Below are 26,238 nucleotides of genomic sequence, written 5' to 3'. Positions count from 1 at the left end.
ACGTATGACCGTACGACAAGACTGGGGGATTCGTCGAATGTGTGAGGTCAGAGGACGAGGAATAGCATAATACAGGGCGAAAGATGAGATCGGATGGATCGTAGTCAGGGTCACTCAGCATGGAGCGTCCAACGTCAGAAGGAACGGTTAATACTACTTGCCTATTGGAAAACTATCTTTGGGTGCTGACTGTGCTGCTGTCTCGGAGTATTTGGAATTCTCAACAGCAATTGGTTCGTTGTCGCAGCGAAGGATGCAAAGGATTTAAGCGTTGCTACCTTTCTTTTTCCGAGAGAGAAGGAGCAGCGGCCGTCCTACCATACTTTACCATACCTTGGTTGGTAGGTGGCAGCTTCAATGTTAGATGCTACGTCGGCAGCCGTGCGTACATGCAGTGAGAATTTTCTGGAACGATGCAACCAGTAGGTGTGATCGTGGGTGAACTTACAACCAGGCACCGAGGCAGACGAGGCAGAATATTCGTAATAATGCTCCGCCACCGGGACCTAGATGGATGTACATTGGGCATATCATTCATGACCTTTGGTATTTAAATCAGCTGACATAGGAACACTCCAGGAAGAGGACGGATGTTTATGAACATTATGAGATGATCTCGTGAATTGTTCCACGGAATGACTAATAGTAAATCTAGCAAGCGAGTGCCAAGTTGGTATCAAAGCAGATGTGAACAAGAGTATTATAGATGATAGCTGCCTTCCCCCTTTTCCAGCCGTCGATATACTCTCCGACGGTCGTCAAGCAAAGTCTTTAAGTGATGGATAGTCGCACAGTTTTATTGTCCCAAGACTTAGACAGTCTTCTCAGGCAATGAGCTGTGGGCGGAGCTGCCGGGGGCACCGTCATGGCTGCTGCTGGGCACAATGTCCGAAACATGGCGGGTGACCTCGACGTAATCGTAGGCGAACTCGCCGAGCTGGCAGTCGTCGAGGCCAAGATCCTCGTCGTCGACGCTGACACGCAGGCTGAGGCCGGGGACCAGGTTCATCAGGAAGAGGATGAGGCAGGTCAGGGTGAAGGACCAGGCGAAACCGGCGACGGAGCCAGCCAGCTGGTAGCCGAGCTGGACGTAGTTGTGCTCGATCCAACCGCCGGCAATCGCGCTTTCGCCGGTGTAGGCGCCATCGAGGGCAGCAATGTAGGAGCTGGGAGATGTTAGAACAATTTCTTGCGGGTAAGGTCGTAGGGACGGTAGCGAGACTTACGCAGCGAAGATACCGGTCAGGATGTTACCGCAGATACCACCGATTCCGTGGACGGCGAAGACATCAAGACCGTCGTCAATGCCAAGGACGAACTTGAGCTTAGTGCCAAAGTTGCAGGCAATGCCACCGACAATACCGAAGATGACGGCAGCCCAGGGGGTAACGAAACCAGCACCGGGGGTGATGGCAACAAGGCCGGCGATGGCGCCAGAGCAGAAGGCAATGGTAGACCACTTCTTCTCCAGGCGGTAGTCAAGGAGCATCCAGGTGACGCCACCGACACCGGCAGCGAGGTTGGTGTTGAAGCAGGCCATAACAGCACGGATGTTGGAGGCGAGAGCGGAACCGCCGTTGAAACCGAACCAACCGACCCAGAGGAAGACAGTTCCGAGAACGACGTGGGTGACGTTGTGAGGGCGGTACGGGAGACCGTGGACGCTGTTGTAACCGGTGCGCTTGCCCAGCATCAACGAGTAGGCAAGGGCGGCAGCACCAGAGGAGATGTGAACGGGCGTACCACCGGCAAAGTCGTAGGAGCCGAGGATGAACAGCCAGCCGTTGCCATTCCAAGTCCAGTAGGCGATGGGGTCGTAGACAATGGTGGCCCAGACAAAGGCAAAGACCATGGCGGGGAGAATACGACCGCGGTCAGCAATAGCGCCGAGAGCGAGGGCGGGACTACGTAGAGTGGTCAGATGCTGCCATCGAGATCACAGACTTCGTGCCAGATTAGAGTAGACTCACGTAATGGCGGCGAACATGCCCTGGTACAGACAAAAGAGAATATCAGGGATCTTGGTGGAGCCGACAGAGGGTTGAGCGACGACCTCTTTGAGACCAAAGTTTGACATGTCGCCGAGGAACACGGAGCCGGTGTGAGAGAAGGTCAAAGTATAACCCCAGAAGAACCATTGGAATCCAACCACGCCCACGCAGATCATCGAGATCAATATCAAGGACAGTGCGGACTTTCGACGGGCAAGACCGGAGTAAAAGAAACCGACACCAGGAATCATAAGCAGCACGAGCGCCGAGCAGACCATGATCCAGGCCAGGTCGCCAGACTACGCAACCATGTTAGACAACATGTATGAGGTAATCGTCGTCGGGCCACGACGAGTATCAAAATGAGCTCACCTCATAGAAGACGTTGAGGTCGGCAACACCGGCAGAGTAGCCGGCGTCAGCCTCGCCCTCGGTGCCATTGTAGGGGATGGTGTAGAGACCGGCAGACATGTTGACGGTTGCGCGCCGGCGCGTGAGCGGTCAATGGGTAGTGATTTCGGTGCGCGGTATCCGGACGGGTCCTCGGGAATCTTCAACGTTTGCCAGCCTCGAGATCGGCGAACAGACGTCGAAGGAAGAGGAATGGGTGAAGAGGGTTACAGGGAAGGGAGAGAACGAAGGAAGGGGGAAGACAACACAACGTTGAAGTCTACGCCGGGGATGGACAGGCTAAATAATCCCAAAAGCAACATTGGGAAAAGCAAGGCCGGGGCATTGCCTTCGGCCCCTCGTCGTGAGTTGGCCGATATTTGAGCCTACGAGTACAGATGGCCAAGTACACTACGGAGCACAATTGCTGCAGTATCTTTGGATGGATCCGAAGGCGGCAGGGATGAGCAGCCCAGACCGATGGCGCGGGTAAGATGAAGGATGGGAAGTCAGTAAGTTGGGACGGGGAGGTCGCTCATTGACCAGTCTTCTATGCCGGGCAACACCAATAGTGCAGGGCCAAGGGGTGGAGAGGAAAGCATAAAAAAGGGCGTGGGAGGGTGTCTGGCTGCAGCAAAAGAGGGTTGTATCTTGAAGCGACTTCCAAATCCTCGTCTGCCTCCGGCAAGACAAGTCGGGCATGTCCCTCTACTGGCGTAGCTGCATGGTGGTGGTACGAGGACGTCCTCATCGCGAGAGCTTCATACAAACACGGTCGGTGGAATTCGTACATGTACTTGAACCACATGCTTCGAGGGCCCTTGCTGACCTTTTCCCCGTCCCATGTCGTCTAGCATCGAGTGGGCCGTCGGAACCTGTGGGTACTGATAAGGAATTGGAGACTGGCCGGGGTTTGTCGAAGGAGGATGACAAGGATGTCTAGGGTCGGGGGCTTCGGCTCAAGGCGAATTGAAGCCATTTCAGGGAGCCATGTCTCTTGGCAGAACCTGGCCGCTAGCGTACCGTAGACGTTTCTTCGTCCGTTGGGCTACCTACCTGCCTAGCTTTCGGACGCTACCGTAGGGATTCGTACTCTCTGGAGTCTGCCACGGCCCAGGGCGTGTATCTGGCCTAGGACTTTGAGACTCCGGACTCTGGACCTGGAGAATGTCAAGAATCGAGCAGATGAAATAGAGTGCCATGCCAAGAGATGGCTTGAGCTTTGCTGATCTCGCCCAGTGCCCACGTCTGGAGACAATCGACTCTTGACATGCCGTGTTCGCCAGCGACACATTGTGCCCATTGCCCGATTCCCAATACTGTTGGTTCGTTGTCGCACGGGGCAAATGAGAGGGATCTTTTTTCGGCCGGTTGAGCCGCAGGGCAATCCCTCCGCTTGTTGCTCTTGCTGACATTGGATGCAACATTTCGGACCAGGACAAAGTTTTTCCAGTTTTTCTTGTAGTGCAGCATCAGCGGTCGTCTGGCATGCAACCAGGCCCAGACGCGTCGGCACAGACGTCTCTGGACTCGAGACGGGCCAAGACAGGAAGAAACAGGCGATCAAGGGCATTCGAGTTGAGGATCAAAAGGAAAGACGCATGCTGTGCCTCAGCAACGCAACGGCAGATACGCACCAGCGAGGCGCGACAGTCGAGCAAACGTATCCGTACACGGTAGGTAAGCTGTATTATCTGACAATCTGTAGCCACTTCATTTCCCGCGTCGTGTTCCGCCCGTAGTTTCCGACCTTGCCTGGCCGCTGCCGTGTGGGGGCGATTTCGGTCCATGGCTGCGAAACGGGATAGATGCCCCGTCTTCAAAGACCTTTGGCAATCAGGCGCGAAGGTGCCCGTATAGATACGCTGCATGGCCGTTTGGTTTGATGAATACTGCAGTCAGGAATACTGCAGTCAGGCCAGAGAAATTGAGCAGAGGCTTAGGGCGCATCGAGAAAATCGCTCAGGCGACCAAAGGGGGATTTCGGTGGTTGATGGGAGCTGAGACCCAGTTACACAACTTCTGTGAGGAGTGTGATGGATGGGTCATGGGTGCTTTACACAGTACGCAACAGGCAGCACCAGCCACATGTCTCGTTCCTTGGGATTGGGCAATAGTGGCTCAGACACCGATGCCATTGTAAGTTGTAACTCGTCGCAACCACACGTTGTGATAGTTGCTGCAGCGCGCCGATCGACAGAGATTAAGGTATTCCGCCGTTGGGATTTGACAGGACTAGCTCGACGCCATCTTCATAGCTGCTGCCACGGACACGATACGGCAAGGGAGTCAAATAAGGAACGGCCACGGATGATTGGTGAGCGGTGTCGCTTTCCCGCGGTGAACGTTGTTTGTCCCGATTGCATGATGTCGGAGAAGAAGAAAGGTGCAGAAGGAGGCGTCCGTCCGAAGTGCTCAGACCCAAAAGTCAAAGCGACACAGTGACAAGCCGACCTAGAGGCTACCCCGATATTGCAAGCGGGGGGGCATCGTCAGCTGCGTCTCAGAAGTCAAACTACGTTCGTTCATGTAGCCGTCCGAAGTATATTCACGAATAGATTCTTAGTCTTCAAGCTGAAGAACGTGTCGATGGCGCTAGCGAAAGGTGAATCACCCACATGGCGAGCGATGACTCGGGTGATGGTGCTAGTGTGGTGGTCTGGCACAGCATCTGGGAATCTGCAGGTTGTCAACGGTGTGAAGGCCTCGCATCAGCTTGTGTGACCGGTAGTCCGAGTCGCTAATCTCAGGCCTGATCAGAACGTTCTCGAAAGATGGGTTGAGGTGCTGGGCTTCGAACAGGCCCAGATTGGAAACGATTCGCGGCGCTTTCAGTCCGCGAGAATGTGCGAGAGCGCGGGAAGCCAAAACGACACATGCAATCGGAAAGGCCGACAGGCTGTCCTTGATCTTTCACCTTTCCGTTCCGTGATTATGCTGCGCGGTTGGGGAAAGGTCGTGAATCCTTCAGGTCCACCAAGAGATAAGACGGCACCGAAACCGGGCTGCCTTACTTGATGAGTTGAATGAAGAAAAAGCCATGACGGAAATGCGCCGTAGGTAATTGCAACACCTAAAAGCCGAGAGTGGAACGCCTGATAGAGATAGCGCGTCTGACAAGCCTTATTGAGAGCAGAGACGCGCTGGTGAAGATGTTGAATCAGGTGCTGCATGAATCGCTGTTGGTGCGCAAGTTCAGTTGAAGGTCAGGTGGGGAATCGAGATTGCTGGCTAGCTGATGGCTGGTTGATATGGCGGAGACTGCTGCTAAAGTGCGAGGCGGTTGTAGTGTACTGCGTAAAGGGATCATAGGATTCGATGATACCTTACATTGACGAGCCAACAGGGCCATCTGCCCCGGATTCTCTTGGGATGGGCGACATTTCGTCATTATCACCCCGATGGAGCAGAGAATCATCGAGCCAAGACATTGATGGAGCGTCCCATTCGCGCGAGCATTGGGAGGGTGCCTTGGGTGCGTCCACACAGTAAGGTAGGTATTCTTGCCCATGTGGTTATGGCAGCATTCGTTTGATGGCTGCGGGTCCGTTGGAACTTGGGAGAGTTGAGCCTGAACTTCTGGTCTGGAGTGGGAGACGAGTTTGAAGGTGGGTGGTGGGCGGCGGAGCTTCCATTGGAAGCCTGGTGCCGACCACTTTCCTTCTTCCCTTTCAGAGTCTGTCCCGAGTACGGGTACCTCAGTGAATACGTACCTTAGGTACCTGTCGTAACAATGGTGGAAGGGCACTTTGAGCAGGCACGAAACGAGCATAAAATGGACACCAATAACCAAAGGAAGGGAACGCTAGAAGGAGCGTGCGTTGCTGCTCCGTTTGCTCTTGCCTTGTGGGAACGAACTTTGCATCCATGGAAAGAACCAAAAACCTATCCGTAGTGTACCTTACGGCCACTGGCCACTGGCCACGCAGGCGAAGCCGTTTGGAGAAGCTGCAAGCCAAGTTGGTTCTTCCTGTGTTTGAATGGCGGGGCCCCTGATTGGCCGTCCCCTCTTATCTCTCGGCACGGTGGGGCTGAGATTGCTAGCGTCATCTTGGCAATGATAAGGCGAGGCAGGCACCAGTGGGACGGTCCCTACCCCTGTCTGTCCCTGCAGGGGGGTACCCTCATCCCTCTTTCCCTTTCCGTTTTCCAATGAACCACTGAAACGGGGGCACCTGATTGACGACGACGACGACGACGACGCCTCTCCTCACCTTCAATCTCTCACCACTGACTGGCATCTCGCACACAACACAGCTTGGCGAATGAAGCGCCAGTATTCGTCGTCGTCATCACCTCATTATTATTTTTATCTCTATTTCATATTTAGGCTCGGTGTTTCGCTTCTGCATCATGCAACTAGCTCATCGCTCGTTACGAGTGACCTTGATGATTTCTCCCATTTGACCACCTTATGGACATCTTACAGAGATAACCAAGCTCGGTCCGCTGACTTGCAGCCTTATCAGCAGCCAGCGCCATTCCTGATTCCTGCAGCACTCATAATACCCCTAACCACTCATATCCGAAATCCCCATTCGTCTCTCAAATCATGCCGCCCTAGACTAGTTGCTCCCGCTGCATTCGCCAAGGAATGCCGGCTAACACGGTAGTAAGCATGAAGTGTGAAATGCCCTCCGTTGGTACGAGGTACTGATAGAGAACCGAATCTCGTGGATACCGGTCACACGCGCGGCCTCTCATTTTCAGTGTCAAAGTCGATTCCCTGCTCATGACCCAACTGGTGAGCTCGCAATCTTTCTTTCATCAGAAACATCGGGCGGCAGGCTTTCTGGTTGTCCCGTCTCCCTTGCTCCACATCGTGCACTTACATGAAAGTGAGGAACAAAATAGACGATCGATCTAAAACGTTAAAACGTCATTTAGACATGTCTCAAGTTTCCCCTGCATCTCAACTGGAATCTCAGATTTTGCAAAGGTTGCTGTTCATCATTCAACGGCTGCACGGCAACTTTAGAGTTAATAGATCAACTTTGTTCCTGTTCCTACCGTCCCGTCCGCCTGGGTCTGTCCCGCTGACTTGCGTCTTTGCGGGCGCTCTCTCCCTCATTTTGACCTTGAAAGGCGCTCAAGCGCCCCCGATTATCCGTAGATAGTCTGTTCGTCAGATGGACGGGCGCTCACCCTTCACGTGGCTGCGGGCGCAGCACCTTTCACTCATACTTATATAAATGACGGTGTCCAACCTTTCTGCATCAAATCAAGACCTCCAAAATTTTCAGTCAAACACGTCGAAACCTACCAAAGAAAATGGCCTTGAGCCATACGCGAGCGATCCGTTGCACGACCAGTGCGAACCAGTGCGAAATCACAGTAGGAACTCGACAGACACAAAGGACCCGGCATTCAAACCGGACCTTACAATACAACTTAGCCACCAGTCAGCACGCTGTCCTTGGCATGTCCTTACCTGGCTAGAGAAAAAGTCGTATCACAGTCTGCAGACCTTTCGATGTTCGCCATCACCATAGGCCACGAGTGGGCTGCCTACCCGCTTAATGCTTGCCTCGCAATATCGCCACTAATGGACAACAGATACCACCTATAGGAGTTGTAGTCGTCAAGAATAATAGACTGGGATCAAGTTAAGTGCTTAGAGATGAAGCAGTCTTCACAGGACTGCTAAACCTCTCAACCTGGACTTTGTATTCCCAGTAGATCTGGCTCCTACAGGTTTGATGATAAGCTCCCGAATTCCAAAGCCCCTATCAGGACGACACAATAGGGGGATCCTCACTCTTGGAACGAGATCGAATATGACTTTTGGCATACAGTGGCATAAAGTAACTTCGAAGCAGTCACTTGCAGAGTTGCTTCTGATGACTTGTTGCGACTTCCGTTACAAGCATGCGTATCAAGTTGACGATACCTTCCTCTTCTCTCGGAATTCTATTTCTCATAACCCAATATTCTCATCATTTGCTCCTTTCCTCTCCAAACACAATGATCGATTGAATCTCTGATGCATCCAATATTAAATCCACATGGAAAGTACCTGAACAATGCATATACGCGTAGAGATGCTGTAGCAACGAGAGTTGTGGCCTGCAGAAATGAGGATTCAAGCCTGTGAATTTTGGTCCTTTAATCCCAAGGACCCGAAGAAGAAGATGTACTGAATAGTGGGATTCATACCCGTCCCGGACTAATCAAACGAAAGGGCCCCAATATTTGACTGACTTCCTGTGATGAATCCATCACATAGCAAGATCTGGATTCATCTTGCCTTAAGCAAGAGAAAGCAAGTTCACCTGAATAGAATCGAAATTTTAAATACCATATTGAGGCTGTCTTCATATATATCTATTGGACTGATCCAAAGTGTTGAATACCCCACGAGTGACAGATGGTCGACGAGATGCCTGCGACGCAGGGGGGAGAGGATCGCTGAGTCGCAAGCCCTGCTCAAGATTTCTTTTTCTCTCATTCGTACTTTTCACAAATAAATTGTTACTTGCTCAGATGATGCTACTACACCTTAGGTGAGCCATACGAAGTTGTAAATGATAATGGTGGCGTCTTAATTCAGCTCAACGGCATTGATATGAATGGAATTTGTCCTCGACTTCACTTGGGACTCGGATTCCTGTAATAATATTTATGATGGCTTTGTACCTCATATTATCGCGATGCTCAAAATAGGCCGCTACTGGTGGAACTGGGCCTTCACCGAGATGTATGGATAGTTGTATGATAGTCAATTAAATTTACGTGCTACTCTAGGCGATGTTAGTCTTGGTCATATAAAGCTATGTGTCATGACATTCGAGACCAATTCAAAACTCACAAACTTGCTAAGATTTAACAAACTATCAACGGCGGGACGTTGTTCTGCCCTTTCATGCACGTACTTTACCTATACGAGCACGCGTTGAGATATCAGCGACTTGATGGCAGTTTTCCAGAACCCTGGCTACCGTGTTCTTCCGCGGATACGAAACTCCAACAGGAATGCTTCAAATTCAGCGTAATGTTGACGATGGCGACTTGACTCAGTTACTGATGCTCCATTGCTTACCTGACGCGGCTGTTACCACCGATTTCATTAAGTCCACTTCTTATACCTGGTGCAGCTGCGCAGCGCCGTTTCAAGGGAGCATCAAGTGAGGAAGTTGGGTCTTGACCTTACGGATACCATACGCCCTAAACACCCCGCCTACTGCTTCCAATTCAGTCACTAATGGAAGATTTCTTCCGGGGTTTTGCAATTGAATACTGGAGGCTGCGTTCGAGGAAACTTTGACACTTACAGCGACGACCGCAAACATATGATACACGTACAAGTTGCTAGCGAGTTGCCGATGTCACCAAAAACGTGCACTGCCCGGCCGAACTTGAATTCGCATGGTACAGATCAGAAGTTAGTAGCTCGGAGGCTCGGATAACGAGGCTCTCGTAAGGCGTATGCTCGTAGGGCGTACGAGCCCGCCGCGTCATAAAGGCCGCCACTCGCAACGCATAGTACGATGTTGTGTCGCTCCATCCAATAAAAGTTCAGATGACACACTGAAATTCTGACGACTTGACGTTTTGACGTTCGGAACTGCCCCGCTCTAGAGCGAACCGGAATACTAAAGTTAGTGGGGCTGTTCCGAATGGAGCCATGTTGGATAGAATAAAAGGTTCTCCTACTGACGTCTCGTAAGGTAAGGTGAAGTAGTTGAATCGCAGCATAATACTTGCTTCGGGCCGTTGAAAAGATTAAGGCATTTTCCAGAACACACTTGAAAATATGGCCCATCCTCATCACGACTTCAAAGACGTAAGTTACATGTCATTTTGCAGGGAAGCATACTAATCGCTTTCTGACTTAGTTCCAATCGTTCTGCAAAGCTCGCGCTGTTGCTTTGCACAAACATGTATCCGCTTTACCAGCGGATCAATTCAAAGAAAATCCGTGGGAACTTGTGCGGGCCATAGAAGACTTTGCCAACACCGAAAAGCTCCCCATGATTTTCCGTGAAACCAAGATGAACCTGGCCCGAGCCGCTCTCACAGACATGAACCCAAAGCCAAAGGTGATGGTCGAGTTCGGAAGCTTCGTTGGCAACTCCACAATAGCATGGGGCGCTATGCTGAAAGAGTTTTACCCAGACAACAACAGTGGTATTCGCATTTACAGTTTCGAACTCGACCCCGAACTAGCAGATATTGCACGAGACGTTGTGAAACTAGCTGGTATGAGCGACATTGTCACTGTCGTGGACGGGCCAGGCGCAGAGTCGTTGAAGACTCTTGTCAAGAACGGAGATCTCAAGACAGAAAGTGTTGATGCAGTCTTCTTCGACCACTGGGAAGACATCTATCTTCCAGATTTGAAGCTCTGCGAGGAACTTGGAATTTTTCACAAAGGATCAGTTGTATTGGCAGACAATACTGACATTCCCGGCGCGCCCAAGTACCTCGAGTATGTTAGAGGCAACATGGAGGAACTAGCTGGAACTGTACGATATCAAAGCAAGACTCATCTCGTACCGAACCCTAGGAACTCAAATGGGCCAGTAAGTAATATCAAGGGATGTCAATTGTCGTCACCTGCTGACAGAATGTACAGCGAGCTCTTGAGGTTACCATCGTTGTTTGATTGCCAGTTTGAGATTATATCCATTCGTTTTCAGGCTCAGGGAGTGCCATTGGTGTCTACTTAAATAAAATGGATCATTCCAACATTCAGAGCGTTCTTTGCCCCAGGTCTATTAATCTGGATGAGGCATTTCTGTGCAAAGTTTTACATGAATCTTGTATTGAAATGTTTCAAATCGACAGTTGAATCCACAGGTTTACAGCAAGCTGTACGTGGCTCTTTTGATGGCAGCGACTATCTTTTCAAGCCACTCAGCAGCACCTTCGACGTTACCATCTTCCAAGCATTCCACGACCCCGGGAAAGATGACTCCGTCATAACCGTACCACAGTCCTGGTGCAAAGATCTGCCAAAGTATTAGAACACGAACGGCCGGGACCTCAAATTTGAAACTCACAACATGCCGATACCACTCCCGGCCAGGCAACCCAGCCCCCTCTGGCAAAAGAAACTGCCGCTCGAGATAGAGGTAGGTCTTGTTGACTTGATTGTCAACTTGCATGCTTCCTGGAGCGACTCGGAGTGGCGATATCGCGTCTAACCGAGACGCGGCGTCTTGAAATTGCTCAACGGCCTTGCTGAGAGCATGAAAGCTGAGGACGTTATCATACTTGGCCCGCAGCTTCTCCAAGTGATGAGCGAGGACCCTCGGGTACTCTGCTGCCTCGAACGCAATGTTGCCCAAACCAGCGAGTCGAACCGTCAATAACCCCCAGAGTTGAGCCATGGCAAGGTGCTTCTTGAAGCCGACATCGCCAAAGTTTTCGACCCAGTAGTAACTGTCATAGTTGGAGTGGTAAGGATATACACCCTTTCCCTGCCGATTGAAGAGCAGGTCAACGGACGGAATGCCGAGATGATCAAAGAAGACCGTGTAATCACTTCCCGTACCCATGAGGTCGAGAGTAGGGACCATCTGCTCTGGATTGGCTCGCTTCTGGTCACTTAGCCAGTCGTCATAGACTGTTCGATTCTCGTTGGTTGGCGATTGGATCATGCGAGTCACATCACGAAGCACGCTCGCAAGAAGAGGGCTCCCAGTAGCGCCAAGGATCGTGCCACCATTGGTCGACTCGTCAACATTGAGGTCTGAGCGAAGATCAACTCCCGTCTTTCCCACAATCTAGACAACACATAAGACTTACAGGCAACACAGTTCTTGCTTAAATCATCCTGCTGATGTTCGCCCCATTCGGTAGAGCCGACCAGGCCGTATTCTTCGTTGTCCCAGTTTGCTAGTACACTGTCAAGGGCAGTCAGAAATGACTCTCACCAGTTGAATCTTGCAACTGTAGCATTGCGTTGCTTACATTTTCCTGTATGGTTTCCAGCCTTTTGAGTAAAGCTCGCCGAGGGCCCTAGCAACCTCATTCATGGCCGCCGTTCCACTTACAGGGTCAATAGCTCCACAGCACCAAGAATCATGGTGATTGCCAAGAACGATGCTCTCTTCAGTGGTCCCACGTATGGTTCCGATAACATTGTAGATCGGAGCGTATTTATAAGTGCCTGTGACTATTGTTAGAGACCGTGCCTGATCTCTGAACAGCTTGAAATCGAAATTGCTTACCTCGGTTTGACAGAAAGACTTTGGCTTGGCTAGGGCCAGTATAATAGTCTACCGCCTGAAGACATCCTTTCCAGTCGCTGCGCTCACCGGCTATCTGACTAGGTCCAAGTCCATGACCGTTCAAAGCCTGAAGGAAAGGAATAGCATCTGCATGAGATATCGGTAGTGATGGTATCCTTGGAGTTGCATGGCCAGGATCCTGTCGTTCAAGGTCGGTGTCTGGCAAACTGGGGTACCCGGGTGTCGTTGGGTCACCCACAGCCACGGAGAAGAAGTCCACGCTGCCTCGTTGAATGGTTTTGGGATGCCTTGCTGGACCATGAGGGTAGTGCTCATAGCCATTCTCAACGGTGTATTCCCCGTCCTCTTGAGGATCGTTATACAGAATGACAGCGGCTGCCCCGTACTGTTCGGCTGCTCTGACTTTGAGGCCTCTAAAGACCTTGGCATACTTGCATATGACGACTTTCCCCTTCACGGAAATACCATGCGCCTTTAGCAGCTCAAAGTCTTTCAACTCGCCAAAGTTCGCATATACCAATTCGGCGCAGATGTCGCCGTTTGCGCTGAAGCCATGAAAAGCGGGTAAACCGTTTCGAGGTGACGACGTTGGATCCTCTGGCACCTCCTCCTCCGTCAGGGAAGCCTCAAAATCTATCTGCCCATTCGTTGCAAGGAGACGAAGAGCTTGAGACTCTGGAAAGTTTTGCAGGACCTCATATTCTTCCAATGCGGTCGGGATTCCGTACGAAATCCATAGATCTCGGATGCGTTCTGCGTGGGCTAGGTCCCCGGCTAGGTGGGGTTCTGCGCTGTACAGTTTTGACCAATGGCGGAGTTTCGTAGTGTCAGGCGATTCAAGCATGAGCTTCTCAGCTTCATCCTGTGATACCTTGATCTCCATGAGCTAGTATCTTAGTCGTCTAGGAGTTGGGATACTAGATTGAGGTTGATGCTGCTGTAGTTGTCTTCTCAATGAACGCAGTTGCTGAATTGGATGTTAACTTTGACCAAACGCGAAGCAGATTTCGCAGGGGTTTTGTACCATTCCACTACTCGTATCATTGTTGGGTTCCCGGCCGATTGCGGGGATACCAGGTTTGGAGACCCTGACAGCGATAAGGACAACACAGGCTTTCTAGGCTACTTAGGTGGAAGAGGAATCTTATGTGATGAGATGAGGTGATTGTTTGTCTCCTGAAGAGGTGAACTTTATTTGTGCAACTTGATTTCGCTGTCACGACACTACCCAACTTGATGTTGTGAATAATAGCTTGATCTTCTGCGGCCTACTTTGATCACTGCTCGCCACCTACAGCATGCCGCAGAACGAGAGGTGGACGGCATAGAATGCCGATTCAAACGAGTGCAGTACTTAGTCATTTGTTCTAAATTTCAACCACAGATATCAACTATCAGACGCATGAACATTCTGATACAGTCAAGATAGTCCGGAATGTCTACTTTCTCATCTGGTCGGGTGTTGTACTTCCCTCCAGGACCACAAACAATGCCTTCCATCCCCAAAGTTTTGAACAGATGGCCAGCGTCGGATCCATAGAAACAAGTTGGCGCAAGAACCCCTGTTGGCTGCTCTTCGTTGCGAACCTGGTGATATGCCTTGTTCAGGGCTCTCACTATTTGCGACTCTCTTGGCACCTCAAATGCCGGCATGGTAGGCTCAAATCGCTGCTTGACAGTAGCCGACATGCCAGCAAAGTTTCCAATCACCGTGTCTACCAGTTCGCGAATATCAGCCATGACACCTTCTTGTGTCTGGCCAGGTGCGTAGCGCGCACTTCCAGCAAGCTTGCATACGTCCGCCACTTGAGCAGGTCTCCATTCAACCAAGTCTTTCCCAAGGGCGCCATGAACCACCCCGACTGAGCATCTGTTGCACTTTTCATGCTCACTGCTTTTGGCTCCATGGAATTTCATATTTGCCATTTGGGGAATCAGCTCGCATGCCGCTTGAATCGCATCGGATGCTTCCTCCTTGGCTGACATGTGTCTAGTGACTCCAACAATCTCAATCTCGAAGACCAGAGCTTCCGCGTGCATTGTGACTGCCTGTATATCAGACGGTTCACAGTTGACAAAATAATCGGCATTCATCTTTCCTTGATCAATGAGGGCCATTGTACCGACGCCTCCCTGAAGCTCACCAACCACATAGGTCAGGACAACATCGCCTCTAGGCCGCCAGCCGGCCTTGAGCAGCGCTTCAACGGCGCAAAAGTACGCGGCACAGCCAGATTTCATGTTACTGACTCCAATGCCGTAGATGAACTCGTTATCAATCTTTCCCTCCCAAGGATCGATCGTCCAACCTTCGGAGACAGGATTTGTGTCTAGATGTCCGTTGAAGAGTAGCGTTTTTGGGACGTTGTTGCTCGCTCCTGAAACTGAATGGTGGCCCTTCCAGATCCCTACCGCATTTTGACGGCGGCCATTGTCGAATGGGAAAATATCCGACTCCAGTCCAATCTTTCTCATTTGCTCGGCCATGAAATTTGTTGCCTCTAGCTCACCATCGGTCTGCGAGTAGCTCTTGATTTGAATGAGCCTGGACAGGAAAGCAAGGCAGTGAGCCTGGTCGATGTCTGGAATCTGCATGATATGGCGATATGTCTGTGGATTCGAATTGAAGTTGCTTAAAAACGGATGATTGATTTACTGATGGGCCCTGAGCTTCAGCAAGCGTTGCATATAACACAGAAAGTCAATGGCGATGGGCAATGCAAAAACTGGCGACCACGTTTCGTATTCTGCCCAAAGTCGACTTACTGGACATGTCCTTTTACTGAGGGTCGAAGGATTGGTATGGCCGCCGAGAACCACTCGGAAGCAGATCGGTGTGCTTGTCCAATCCATGTGCCAAGTTTGTACGGATATGATGGGAAATACTCGGAGTCTTATCGGCCGCTTTGGCTTCCCCGGCGATCCACATAGAAACGAGGTAAGCGGGGACGTTGATACAACCCCTGCATGTTAAGCTTTTAAGCGGAAAGCCGGATCCACCGTCTTTGTCTTGGAAATCTTGTCCTTGTAATAGGCGGGGACGCGATACAAAACCCCTCAAGAAGTTTTCCGAGCCGTCGGGATAACAAGATCGGAGTGGTTGCCCGACGGCAAAGGAAGCCACATCTTATCAGTTACTCCCAGACTCAAAGATAATGTCCGGCTGACCGGCACGTCGTCTACGGCAGGGAACAAGAAGATAAACGTTTTTCCACCGCTTGATAGGTCATCAGTGGCTACCTACATCTACTTGTTGTGGAGACATTCATTCAAGCTTACTTGAAGGTGCCACAATTGATAGCAACGTCGGCTTTTGGAGGCCGAGTCAGTGCATCCATCAATCCCAAATGTTCGGGTGCAGCACGATTACCCATGAATATGGAAACTCAGCTCTCTCCAAGTATGATTCTGGCGGAGATATTATACCACCGAGCCGGATGTCGCAGAGAAAGGTTGCATAGCTTGGTTTCCATTCTCAAAGCTCGTTCTGGAAAATGAGTGACAACATCGAAGCACCACCAGCAGCGGCTGACACTGCGACCGACCATGAGGTCGCTCTCAAAGGGCAAGTCGCTGATGAAGGCTATGATATTTTCGAGGAAGGCATCGCGCAGTCTGTGCCGCAGGATATTGCCGATGCTGTCAGGCGCAAGATTGATCGCCATCTTTTAGTATTGATGTGCTTGCTGTATGGCCTCAACTATGTCGACAAAGTTGCAATGGGATGGGCAGTACTATTCAATTTCCGCAAAGACCTTGGTCTGGTGGGAGATGAATATTCATGGGCTAGCTCCATGTTTTACTTGTTAGTAATGACCACAAACTCTATGGATTCAAGAGTAAGCTGACCACATATCTACAGCGGATACCTTGCCGCGCAATACCCTGCCAATTATATGCTTCAGAGATATAAGACAGTTCGGATTCTCAGCTCTGCCGTGATAATTTGGGGTGTGCTAATGCTTGCGTGAGAACCCAGCCCTCCTCCAACATTCGTTGTCGTGTAACTGATTATGATTTATCGGAAAGCCATCTTGGCCTGCGAAACTTTGCCGGACTAATGGTTGTCCGCTTCCTCCTCGGTGTAGCTGAATCGGTTGTAACTCCTGGCATTCTGTTGTATACCTCTATCTGGTATACCCGAAAGGAACAAGTCTTGCGTACGATGCTGTGGGCTGCTATGCAGGGGGCATTCTCCATTGTTTGCAGCTTGTTATCTTTCGGTCTGGGTCATATTACCAACACCGCCTTGAGGCCATGGATGTACATCTTCCTGGTTTTGGGTATTCTCAGCATCTTGGTAGGGGTGCTCTGGATCATTTTCATGCCTGAGACCCCCAATAAGGCCAAGTTTCTCACACACGAGGAGCAAGTCATTGCCGTACAGCGTGTTGCGCAGAACATGACTGGCATCAAGGGGTATGAATGGAAGTACTACCAAATGTGGCATGCAGTGATCGATGTCAAGACTTGGCTGGTACTGGCATTTGTTCTCTTCACTCAACTCCCTAATGGCGGTCTCACATCATTCGGAAGCCTGGTTATCTCAGGGTTTGGCTTCAACGCTTTCCGAACACTGCTCATTGGCCTCCCTTCATCCGTTGTTAGTGCGGGTAGCATGATTGTTTGGGGAGCCATTTCAATCAAGTACGGGAACCTCCGAACATGGGGCATGATCATACCTCTGCTGCCCGCGATTGCAGGAATCGCGGCTGTCTATGCAACTATGGATACTGGGGCAAACAAGTATGGGCGGGTAGTTGCATACTGGCTGATCAACTCATACGCTGTAACAGTGAGTTCTTGTCCTCTCAACTCTTGCAAGTGGAAATCCTGTACTAACATGCTCTCACAAGTGGCCGTTTGTCTTGACTATTGTCGGTCAAAATGTTGCAGGCCATACCAAGCGGGCGTTTACTAACACGATGCTCCTCATGGTCTTCGCTGCAGGAAATATTGCTGGCCCATTCTTTTTCCGCAGTCAAGACGCCCCAAAGTACGTTCTTGCTATTGCGGTCATTTTGGTCTGTTTCTGCGCGGCGCTTTTGACTGCAATTGTGTTACGACTGTATATGGCTTGGCAAAATAGGCGCCGGGATACCAAGTATGGTAACAATGATGGGGTCGAGGAGAAGGTTGATGGGATGAGGCTTGGAATGCACGACAAGACAGACTTGGAGAATTTGGATTTCAGATATGTTCTCTGAGATTCGATGACACGACCCCCAACTTCTGCCACAGAGACAGGGAGGCGTCGGTAGTTTCAACTCTGGATTTCTTTCCCCCAATGGGCAAACGGATCGTATGATTTGTACTGGTGTTGCTTAATGTCCTAAGCTATCAGAGTAGGGCGGATTTGGGACCAGGTCAACATCTCATTTCAGTCTCCTTTTATCGTAAAGTGCCGAGCTCTCGTTAATCATTGGTGAAGCGTCCTGCAATTGAGCATGTGGAATTTGTCCATGACTGAACGTGGCTGGGCACTGAGCCCAACAGCCACTCAATCGCCACCCCGTTGATATCCATCGTCTATCATGGCGCGTGCATGACTAGGGAGCCATGCAGCGTCGGAGCTTTCTACTCATACACCGGTCACTTCGCCACCAAGGGATCAAATTTCTCCTTCAACATTGAGGAATTATAAACCGCCACTCCATTCGGACTTTCCGTCGACCAAGTGGCCCTCGTTCGCAGGTCGAATTCATCTGTCCGTCATGGTGACCATCCGTCCATGTCTTGGCGACCTTGCCCCGGAGTTGATACAGCAGATTGCTTCCAACATCTCGCCTAGCAGCCTCTTGGATTTCCGACAAACCTGCAAGCGATTCAACAACGAGACATTGGATCTCTTTTTGGAGAATTTTTCCACTACAAGATGCTTCATTCTGGAGCGACGGAGCCTGGAAAATCTGGTCGAAATTTCCCGTCACGAAGTGTTTGGCCCGGCTGTTCACTGCCTGCACGTTGTCCTTACTCATATCTCGACGAAGCACGAGACATTGATGTTCAATGACTCTTTCGCATTGTTCGAAGTAGATCCTGGACCTAACTGGGAAGCGCATCAACGCTGTTTGGATGAGCAGTCGGACATGGCTTCTACTGGCCTTGACATCGCTTACCTATCAGCCGCCATGGCCAACTTCATCAATTGCCGGGCAATCCACGTTATGGATTGGGGATCCAGTGAGCAGCAATCACCACCTTGGGGTCTTTCCCAACTAGAAAGTGAGCTCCGATTCGAGCTTGAACCGTGGGTCATGAGACCCAGTGGTGTTGTCTTTGCCAAGCGTGCAATCGTGGCATTGCTATCAGCAGTCGTAGGAAGCCGCCTAGCACTCGAAGCCTTGGATCGACTTCGCCCATTTCCCATTCACCCAATCCAGTCTGCCGAGTTCGCTCCCGCACACCGCATTGTGTATTCCTCAGCTATTGGCAATTCGAGCGCCTGACGCCCTCCGTCACGTTTCAATACTGCACTTACTACTCTCATCCGAACATATGCAAGATATTGAGCTTGGCCTGGTGTCCAATGGCTGGGCTTCGGATGTTGCAAAATTCATCCATCTGTTCCCGTCCGTCTCCGACCTTTCCCTCCAAGTTCACGCACCCATGGAAGATTCAAACCACATCAACCTTTGGCAGCTCTCTACAATGTACGTCCCTAACCTGAAATCCCTGGTCCTCTCAGGCTTCGAAGGTGAGGGCGGAGATTTGGTATGTATATTGCGCCGGCATGTTGCGAGCTTGAACGACTTGAATTTGGGAAACATCAATTTAGCCCAAAGCGAGAGGAACTGGTCAGATGTCGTTCAAGTTGTGCGAGACGAGCTTAACGACTGCAAAGTTCAGATAACGGACTGTGAATTCGAAGGCCAATATCTGGAGATCCCCGACTATTCTTGCGCTGATCCCTCTTCTTTCATTTCTTTCTTACAAGCAACAACTCGCGAAGAACTCACCGAGCTCTATGACAAGTTAGTTGATTCGGAGGTTTGAGGGCACTCGATCACTTCCAAGTAGAGGTTAGATGGAGTATGCATGTTCTTATAAAGCTCTTCAACGGCTCGGAACACTGATTAGTAGATATAACTGCCATTTTCCAGAGCCTCTCTGTTTTTCTATCAATACAGTCTGCCAATACACTTACTCGTCAAGCTCATGAGAAAGCTCCAACGACTTTGGAAACTTTGGCTGTGGAGGTGGTCCTAATCGCCGTTCGTGATCCTCCTTTGTTGAATACAGACCACTATACGCTTTTCTGGGTACTTCTTGTCTCGCTTCATCAGTGGCAGTGATCGATTGCTGCCATTTGGCCATCTGAAGATGCATGTGAAAGTTGAGCAGATTATCCTCAGGTAGGTCCCAACTATCCCAGTCTTCGCTGTGTTGATCGGGCTCATTGAAGATCTCTTTGGTCACTGCCAATTCATCATCGCCCCTATAAAGCTCCTTGTCCGGGCGTAGATATTCTTTGCTCCACTCGCTCTTCTTATGGAATTCAAGACCCTCTTCTTTCGCACGCCGTTCGATCCTCTCCTTATAGAACTTGCTGTAAGATTGAAGTGCGGCTTCCCAATGTTCTTGTGTTGGCTTCACCCCGTCAAAGAGCTCAGGAAAAAGATGACGGTAGTCTCCAGCTATGCATGCGAGTATTACCTGGTGTTTCAGGTCAGGTCGGCGCCATGCTAGCTCGCGCAAGGTGTCCTCATGTGGGCAGTGAGGCCACCAAAAGAACTCCGGAAGCGTTTCGCCATCGGTTTCGCTATCGATGCGGGATAGATCGTCGTTCATGATGAATCGTGCATGAAATGCCTGCCTATCAAGTCTGTTTTCATATCTGCGCGGGAAAATTTCGTCAACGCAAGATTCGAGCCATCGCGCAAATGGTGTATGATGGTAAGCACCGCGAACAACGGCCGTGATCTCATTCGGAACTGTAATTGGCCGTCTGAGGCGAGCATAACGCTCAATGTTGCCGTCCTATGCAGCCATGAGAATCAAAATGTCCCTATTAATAGGAGGCAAGTCTCTTGGCAGTGGGTTATAGAGCAGAGCAATGTACTCGCCTTGTAACTTCGAGAGACAAGGCCCCTGTGAAGGATTGGAGTCCTCTTGAATATTGAAGTAGTTAGATGGCCATTTTTCCAAGTTGGGGTTCCTCTCGGGGGGGGGGGCCTCCGATGGCTGTCAATGGTCGATGAAGTTCCAAGGAGGATCGAACAGCGGTATCCCCATTGAGACAAGCTCCCGGTCGTGGATTTTGCAGATCTACAGATCGCTGGTAATCGTTCATGACAGTATATCTCACAGGGTGGCTCGTTATATGCTCAAAAATATCGAGCTTTCCATTACCGCGAGCTTCCTCGGCAATGGAGACATCCGGTAGCAGGTCCAATTCGTTGTATAGCTTCCCATATCCTGCGACGGCGCAAGCTCGTCCAATGTGATATCGCATCTCTGGGTAGCGGTGATAAAGCTTTCGATAGGTATCCTCGGTAGCAACGTCAGGATACCAAATGCAATAAGGTACCACTTCCTGGGACGCCATGTCTGGAATCATGTTGCTCATGATGAGACGTGCGTTGGGGGCCCTGGCGTACCTGTCATGAATCTTGCAGATATCGGTCACTTCTGAAGATTTGGCGAAACTTTCGTGGTGTCGGATGCCATGAACGAGGAAGTCATTGCTGTCGCCCCAACCTCGCAGTGCCTCGCCAGAACATATGACTCCGTTATAGAGACGTGTATCTTGGCGTATCTTGCTAAAATCAGGACCCGAACGCGTTCGTAAACATCTTGATGTCAAGGCTCGAGAAGACCTGAGCCATGATCGACGCAGCAGTAGAGGTGCCATGCCGGGTCTCTCTATTCGCAGTTGACCGTAGAGAAGTGGTTGCATTGAGAGGGAAACCATCATTGATTAGTCGTGAGGACTGAAATCTTGTTCGGCTTCGTGATGTTTCAATATCGGTGAAGAGAGGAGGCGAGTTTGGCCCCTCGTGTCGCGTTTTTTCGTATATTGGGTAAGAATACAACACACGACAGGTTTTTGCGTTCCAACAAAATGTTCATCTCGGTAAAGTCGGATATCGCGGCTGGGATGGGGTGCTGTGCCGCTGGTCTAACCTCAAAATCAAGAAGCCCGCCGCTCTACTGCATATACCCTCTCAATCACGTCGTATGAATCTGGCCAGATTTTCAGGGCGTCAAGAACTTGCGAATCTGGTCGTGCCACGACGCGAGACGAAAAGCTCTGTTAAAATGCCGTGCAAAGCTCTCGCCTCTAAGGCTCTACCAACGGACAGGAATATGAAGTCCCACTGCCAATGCTCAAACACGAATGATGCAGAGGGTAAGATTCCTTGAACATCGACGATGATTCTGACTCTCTTTCTAACCATTCTGAGAACATGGAAATCTTCCGTAAACATGACACGGCAGTTTAGCCTTCTAACGCCAGCGGGATATGCCAAGACATGATATCCAGAACAGGATTTTGCCCTATCCTGGGCCAGCATTCGGCGGGTAACAAGCTGACTTTGATATCCCCTATGACACATCATTGCAGAAAGATTCTTCGGTAATTTGTAAACGAGGCCGTGAAAGATGCGACTGTAATTTTCAGTCTGACCGATTCCGCGATAGTTGAGATTCACGACCTGCCCATGCCACAGCTCTTTGTAGCCCGGGCCGTACAAATTTCGTAAGCACACTACCGGATCCCACCAAAGTTTAAATCATAGGTGATATACTGTTCGCTCCGTGTGGCACTGCTACAAAGGCCGGTCATCGAAAAACGTAAGTAGTTATTGGAAGGCTGCACCTCAGCCGTTAACATATCAAACAAGGATGAAGATGCCGATTATCAAAGTTCCAGGTTGAGACTGAAGTATGTGGATAACCAGGCCGCCGTCAGACTTTCAAGAGCGAGTTGGACCTAACTTTCAGCCGAGACATGGGAGCGGAGCTGTTGAGTAAGACAATGGTCTTCTTAGTCGTTCGTGACTGAAGGTAAATACAGGAAGCACGTAGAGACACGTTCGTGTTTGGCATCGTCATCAGCTCCTATCCCAAATGTACACAACATGATAAGTAATCGTAACGATACATTCCGGCCATTTTTTAAAATGCACAGATTTTTCCAGCAATGACAACCAGACTGCGGCTTCGACACCTCACGACACAACAGAGCTCGCCTGGGGCCGTGGCTTAGGGGATCTTTACGCTGTCATCTCAAAAACCCACTACCGCTTAAACCCAATCGTATCTTTGTATAAAGTGAGTAAGTAAGCACTGAAGTGCGTGAGCTCGTCAAAGTTGCCAGTCATGCGTTAATTTTGCTAGCTCACAATATTCCCTACTGATGGTGACAATTCCAAACAGGCTAGCATCAGATGATGCGTGGGTGTTGTGACCATATGATACCTGATAGGAGCACCAACAGCCCCAGTCAGACATCTCGGCGGGCTGAGTGACTGCTCTTCTCATGAATTATTCTACTATAGTAAAAGTTAAACACTTCTTGAGGAGGAACTACTGGAAAATCAGAGATATAGGTGGCCAAGTGCAGAGCTATGAGAAGGATAGAACCGCCCAGTTGCCTTGACGGCATAGAAATCAGCTTGTAAGAGATTATGCGCGAATATTATGCTTCATAAACATTGAAAATGTACTACAGGATGTGCGGGAAAGTATCGACGGTTGACGAAACAGCCTCATAAAGTTCGAGATGCGGCAGAGGTTTTGAATACCATCAGTTTATGTCAAGTATAATACCTAAGCATGCAAAAGAAAAGGGCTCGTGTCATATTCGCTTGCTCATAGCGTCATAAAAAGTCGAGCTTATGGTTCGGCTAGACGAGCGAAAGCTGCCATTGACCTTGTTCATTCATCAAGGTGTAGAACCAGCTCTCAGACTTTCGTGCAATGATGCCCAGACACACATCAAGTGTAGGCGGCAGGTCAACAACCCTACAATCTCAGCAGGGCATCTCAACCTAGCTGCGTATATGTTTTCGATAGTCTAGATTCAATAGCCGCGTTCCCTTTGAGTGGTAGAAAACTTGTACGGAGAGAAATCGGCAGTGCCCGTATCGCTGCCGAGGCCGACTCGAGCATGGACAGACCAAACAACCCATCCTCGCGAAGAACGAAGCCAAGATATGATTGGGCAGAATTAACCATCAGGGCGGATGTCCTTGAGCCGCTAATCTCCGGGGGTTACATTGACCTGCTGGATCGGGCCAAAATCCCCCGCAGATGATGGCCCTTCCACTCCTGGGACTCTAAAGTCAAGACCCTGCTCAGGTCTTATACCGGGATCTCTAACGTCTCTACGGACACGAAGAATCAGCGAAAAATATTAAGTAGCCGGGTCGCGATCTGCAACCCACAATTCAAGGTTTCACCGATGGGACTTATCCATACAAACTGGTGGAAACCAAGCCAATGAAGCATCTTCAAGAGAGTCAAAGGCTCAAAGCACAAGCCGCCGGCTTGAGTCGCGTCTTGGTCTTCTGCAGGTCTTATGCAAAAGGACCTCGCCAAGACTTGAAAGGCACTCAGTGAGTCCACCGGCGCAAAAGAGAAAATATGTGCAGAGTGATCTGAAGCAACCAATCCTGTTGCGCGACTTGGTCCGCTGCTGCCCATGGCCAAGGGTGGAAGGGCAAATAGCTTTTACAGCACTGGATCAATGAGTCCTTCATTACAAGAAGGCTGAGTGTAAGTGGCTAATGCCAATGCCAGCTGCCGTATTCAGCTTACTCTTAGATTCCTCAATATGTACTGACTGGCATCAACTTGTCAAGCTTCATTGAGCTTATCCCCCAGCCTATAGAGCCAGTACACCCGCGCCAGCGCCTGAATACGAAGCGGAGGCAGGACGTCGACGGAAAGGAACACCATGAAGCAAGCTGCAGGCTGCGGGCCACGAGGCGGGGATGCCAGGTTCAAACCCAGGACCCCAGTAACCAACGTCTTCGCGGTCATCATTGTGCAGCAGCCGGATGCTTACAGCATGGTTCGGGCGGAGCAGTGCGAATGAGAATGAGAATGGCCCCTGGACACTTCTGTCATATATGATGCCGTTGCCAATCGTTCTCATGGACGACGCAAGTTGACGTTCTTGGCTTCTCCTCCTCTCCGTCGATATCAATCCCTCACTCACCTGGAGAACCAGCTTGCTAGCGTTAAACGACAACGTAATGAAGACCACACAAGCCTGCGCTCTCCTCTCGCTCGCCCTCCTGGGTGAAGCCTGTCTTCTCCCCGGAGAAGCCTCCGACGGCCGCATTGCCCGCCGCCAAACAACGAGCCCCAACAACACGGGTGTCGCCATCGGGACAGGCGATCGTTTCGACGGCGGCAAGAAATTCCCCCGCGGTCTCGGCACTCAGCCCGCCGGCACGAACCTCACCACCCTCCTCAACGTCATCGAGATCAAGAGCGCCGTCAAGGGCCTCGTCCAGGAGTACGACCTTGAATACTTTGAGTCGCCGTACAAGACCTATGAGAATGCCTCCTTCTTCGGTGCCAAGATTGGCGGCGAAGGCGGGAACTGCAGCGACGCGCACCATGTGTACTTCAACGCCGCCATTCATGCCCGCGAGCGCGGCTCATCGGATAACATCATTTACTTCATCTCCGACCTTCTGTACGCGAACAAGCACGGCGAAGGGCTGACGTATGGCGGCCGGGCATACAACAATGATGATGTGAAGCGCGCCCTATCAACCGGTATCGTCTTCACGCCGTTGAGCAACCCTGACGGCGTGGCGTATGACCAGACCACACACAGCTGCTGGCGTAAGAACCGCAACCCGGCCGCTTCGGGGGGTAATCCGGAGGCCATTGGTATCGACCTGAACCGCAATTTCGACTTTCTCTTTGACTTCCCCAAGAGTTTCGCGCCCAGCGTCGGGCCCAACGTCGCTTCGGAAGACCCTACTGAACAGACGTACCACGGCGCCGCGGCGTTCTCGGAGCCTGAGTCGAAGAGCATCAAGTGGGTGATGGACCAGCATAAGAATGTCAAGTGGTTCCTCGACATCCATAGCTACATCGGCGTTGTCTTGTACAACTGGGGCAGCGACGAGAACCAGCTGCGCAAGCCGTACATGAACTTCATGAACGAGTCGTACGACGCCGTCCGCGGTCTGATGCCGGATACACCCTCCAACAATGGCGTCTACGGCGAGTACATCCCCAGCAACGACTGGTCGGAAAAGGTTTTCGCTGCGATGCGAATGGGTAATGCCATGGACGCCGCCACCGGCCGCCACTACCAGGTTGAGCAGAGCTCATACCTGTACCCGACTTCGGGTTCCAGCGATGACTACGCCTATTCGCGCCACTTTACGGACCCCTCGCTCGGTAAGATGCACGGATTCGTGGTTGAATTTGGCTTTGGTAATGATGAGGTGGACTGCCCCTTCTACCCAACACCCAGTCAGTACAACTTGAATCTGCTCGAGACAAACGCTGGCTTCATGGAGTACTTGCTCGCCGCGGCTGATCTTGGCGTGGGCGAACCGGCTTCCTGCAAGGCATAAGTAAACCGGCTTTGCAGATGTGTAAGAGGGAGAGGAAAATCAGCGGTGTGGAATCCCACTTTGATTCTCAGTGGACAAGATGGTGACCATCATCCGGACACGGAAGGA

At 50.7% G+C, this 26,238-nt stretch overlaps 4 protein-coding genes across 4 annotated transcripts; 2 read left to right on the top strand and 2 right to left on the bottom strand.

Annotated features, from left to right (window-relative positions):
- Positions 1 to 811: 811 nt before the first annotated feature.
- On the bottom strand, positions 812 to 2,462 carry AMT1_2 (ammonium transporter Amt1; the record flags this gene model as incomplete). Its single annotated transcript, XM_053197836.2, has 4 exons — positions 812 to 1,166; positions 1,227 to 1,904; positions 1,971 to 2,290; positions 2,364 to 2,462. 4 exons carry the CDS (start codon positions 2,460 to 2,462, stop codon positions 812 to 814), a joined length of 1,452 nt encoding a protein of 483 aa, XP_053044767.1.
- A 7,672-nt stretch (positions 2,463 to 10,134) lies between these two features.
- Positions 10,135 to 10,911, top strand: N0V96_009776 (uncharacterized protein; the record flags this gene model as incomplete). Its single annotated transcript, XM_065758746.1, has 3 exons — positions 10,135 to 10,164; positions 10,217 to 10,846; positions 10,888 to 10,911. 3 exons carry the CDS (start codon positions 10,135 to 10,137, stop codon positions 10,909 to 10,911), a joined length of 684 nt encoding a protein of 227 aa, XP_065612513.1.
- Positions 10,912 to 11,182: 271 nt separating this feature from the next.
- VPS70 (Vacuolar protein sorting-associated protein 70) lies at positions 11,183 to 15,172 on the bottom strand (the record flags this gene model as incomplete). Its single annotated transcript, XM_053197838.2, has 5 exons — positions 11,183 to 12,075; positions 12,132 to 12,229; positions 12,297 to 12,495; positions 12,557 to 13,463; positions 14,165 to 15,172. 5 exons carry the CDS (start codon positions 15,170 to 15,172, stop codon positions 11,183 to 11,185), a joined length of 3,105 nt encoding a protein of 1,034 aa, XP_053044769.2.
- A 9,611-nt stretch (positions 15,173 to 24,783) lies between these two features.
- Positions 24,784 to 26,130, top strand: N0V96_009774 (uncharacterized protein; the record flags this gene model as incomplete). Its single annotated transcript, XM_053197840.1, has 1 exon — positions 24,784 to 26,130. The coding sequence occupies one exon, from the start codon at positions 24,784 to 24,786 to the stop codon at positions 26,128 to 26,130; it is 1,347 nt and encodes a 448-aa protein (XP_053044771.1).
- Between the last annotated feature and the right edge of the window lie 108 nt (positions 26,131 to 26,238).

This window comes from Colletotrichum fioriniae (assembly GCF_027942845.1).
Source record: "Colletotrichum fioriniae strain IMI 355084 chromosome Unknown scaffold_13, whole genome shotgun sequence".
Lineage (NCBI taxonomy): Eukaryota > Fungi > Ascomycota > Sordariomycetes > Glomerellales > Glomerellaceae > Colletotrichum > Colletotrichum fioriniae.
The sequence above is the reverse complement of the archived record's forward strand: the minus strand, read 5'-3'. Positions and strand labels throughout refer to the sequence as shown.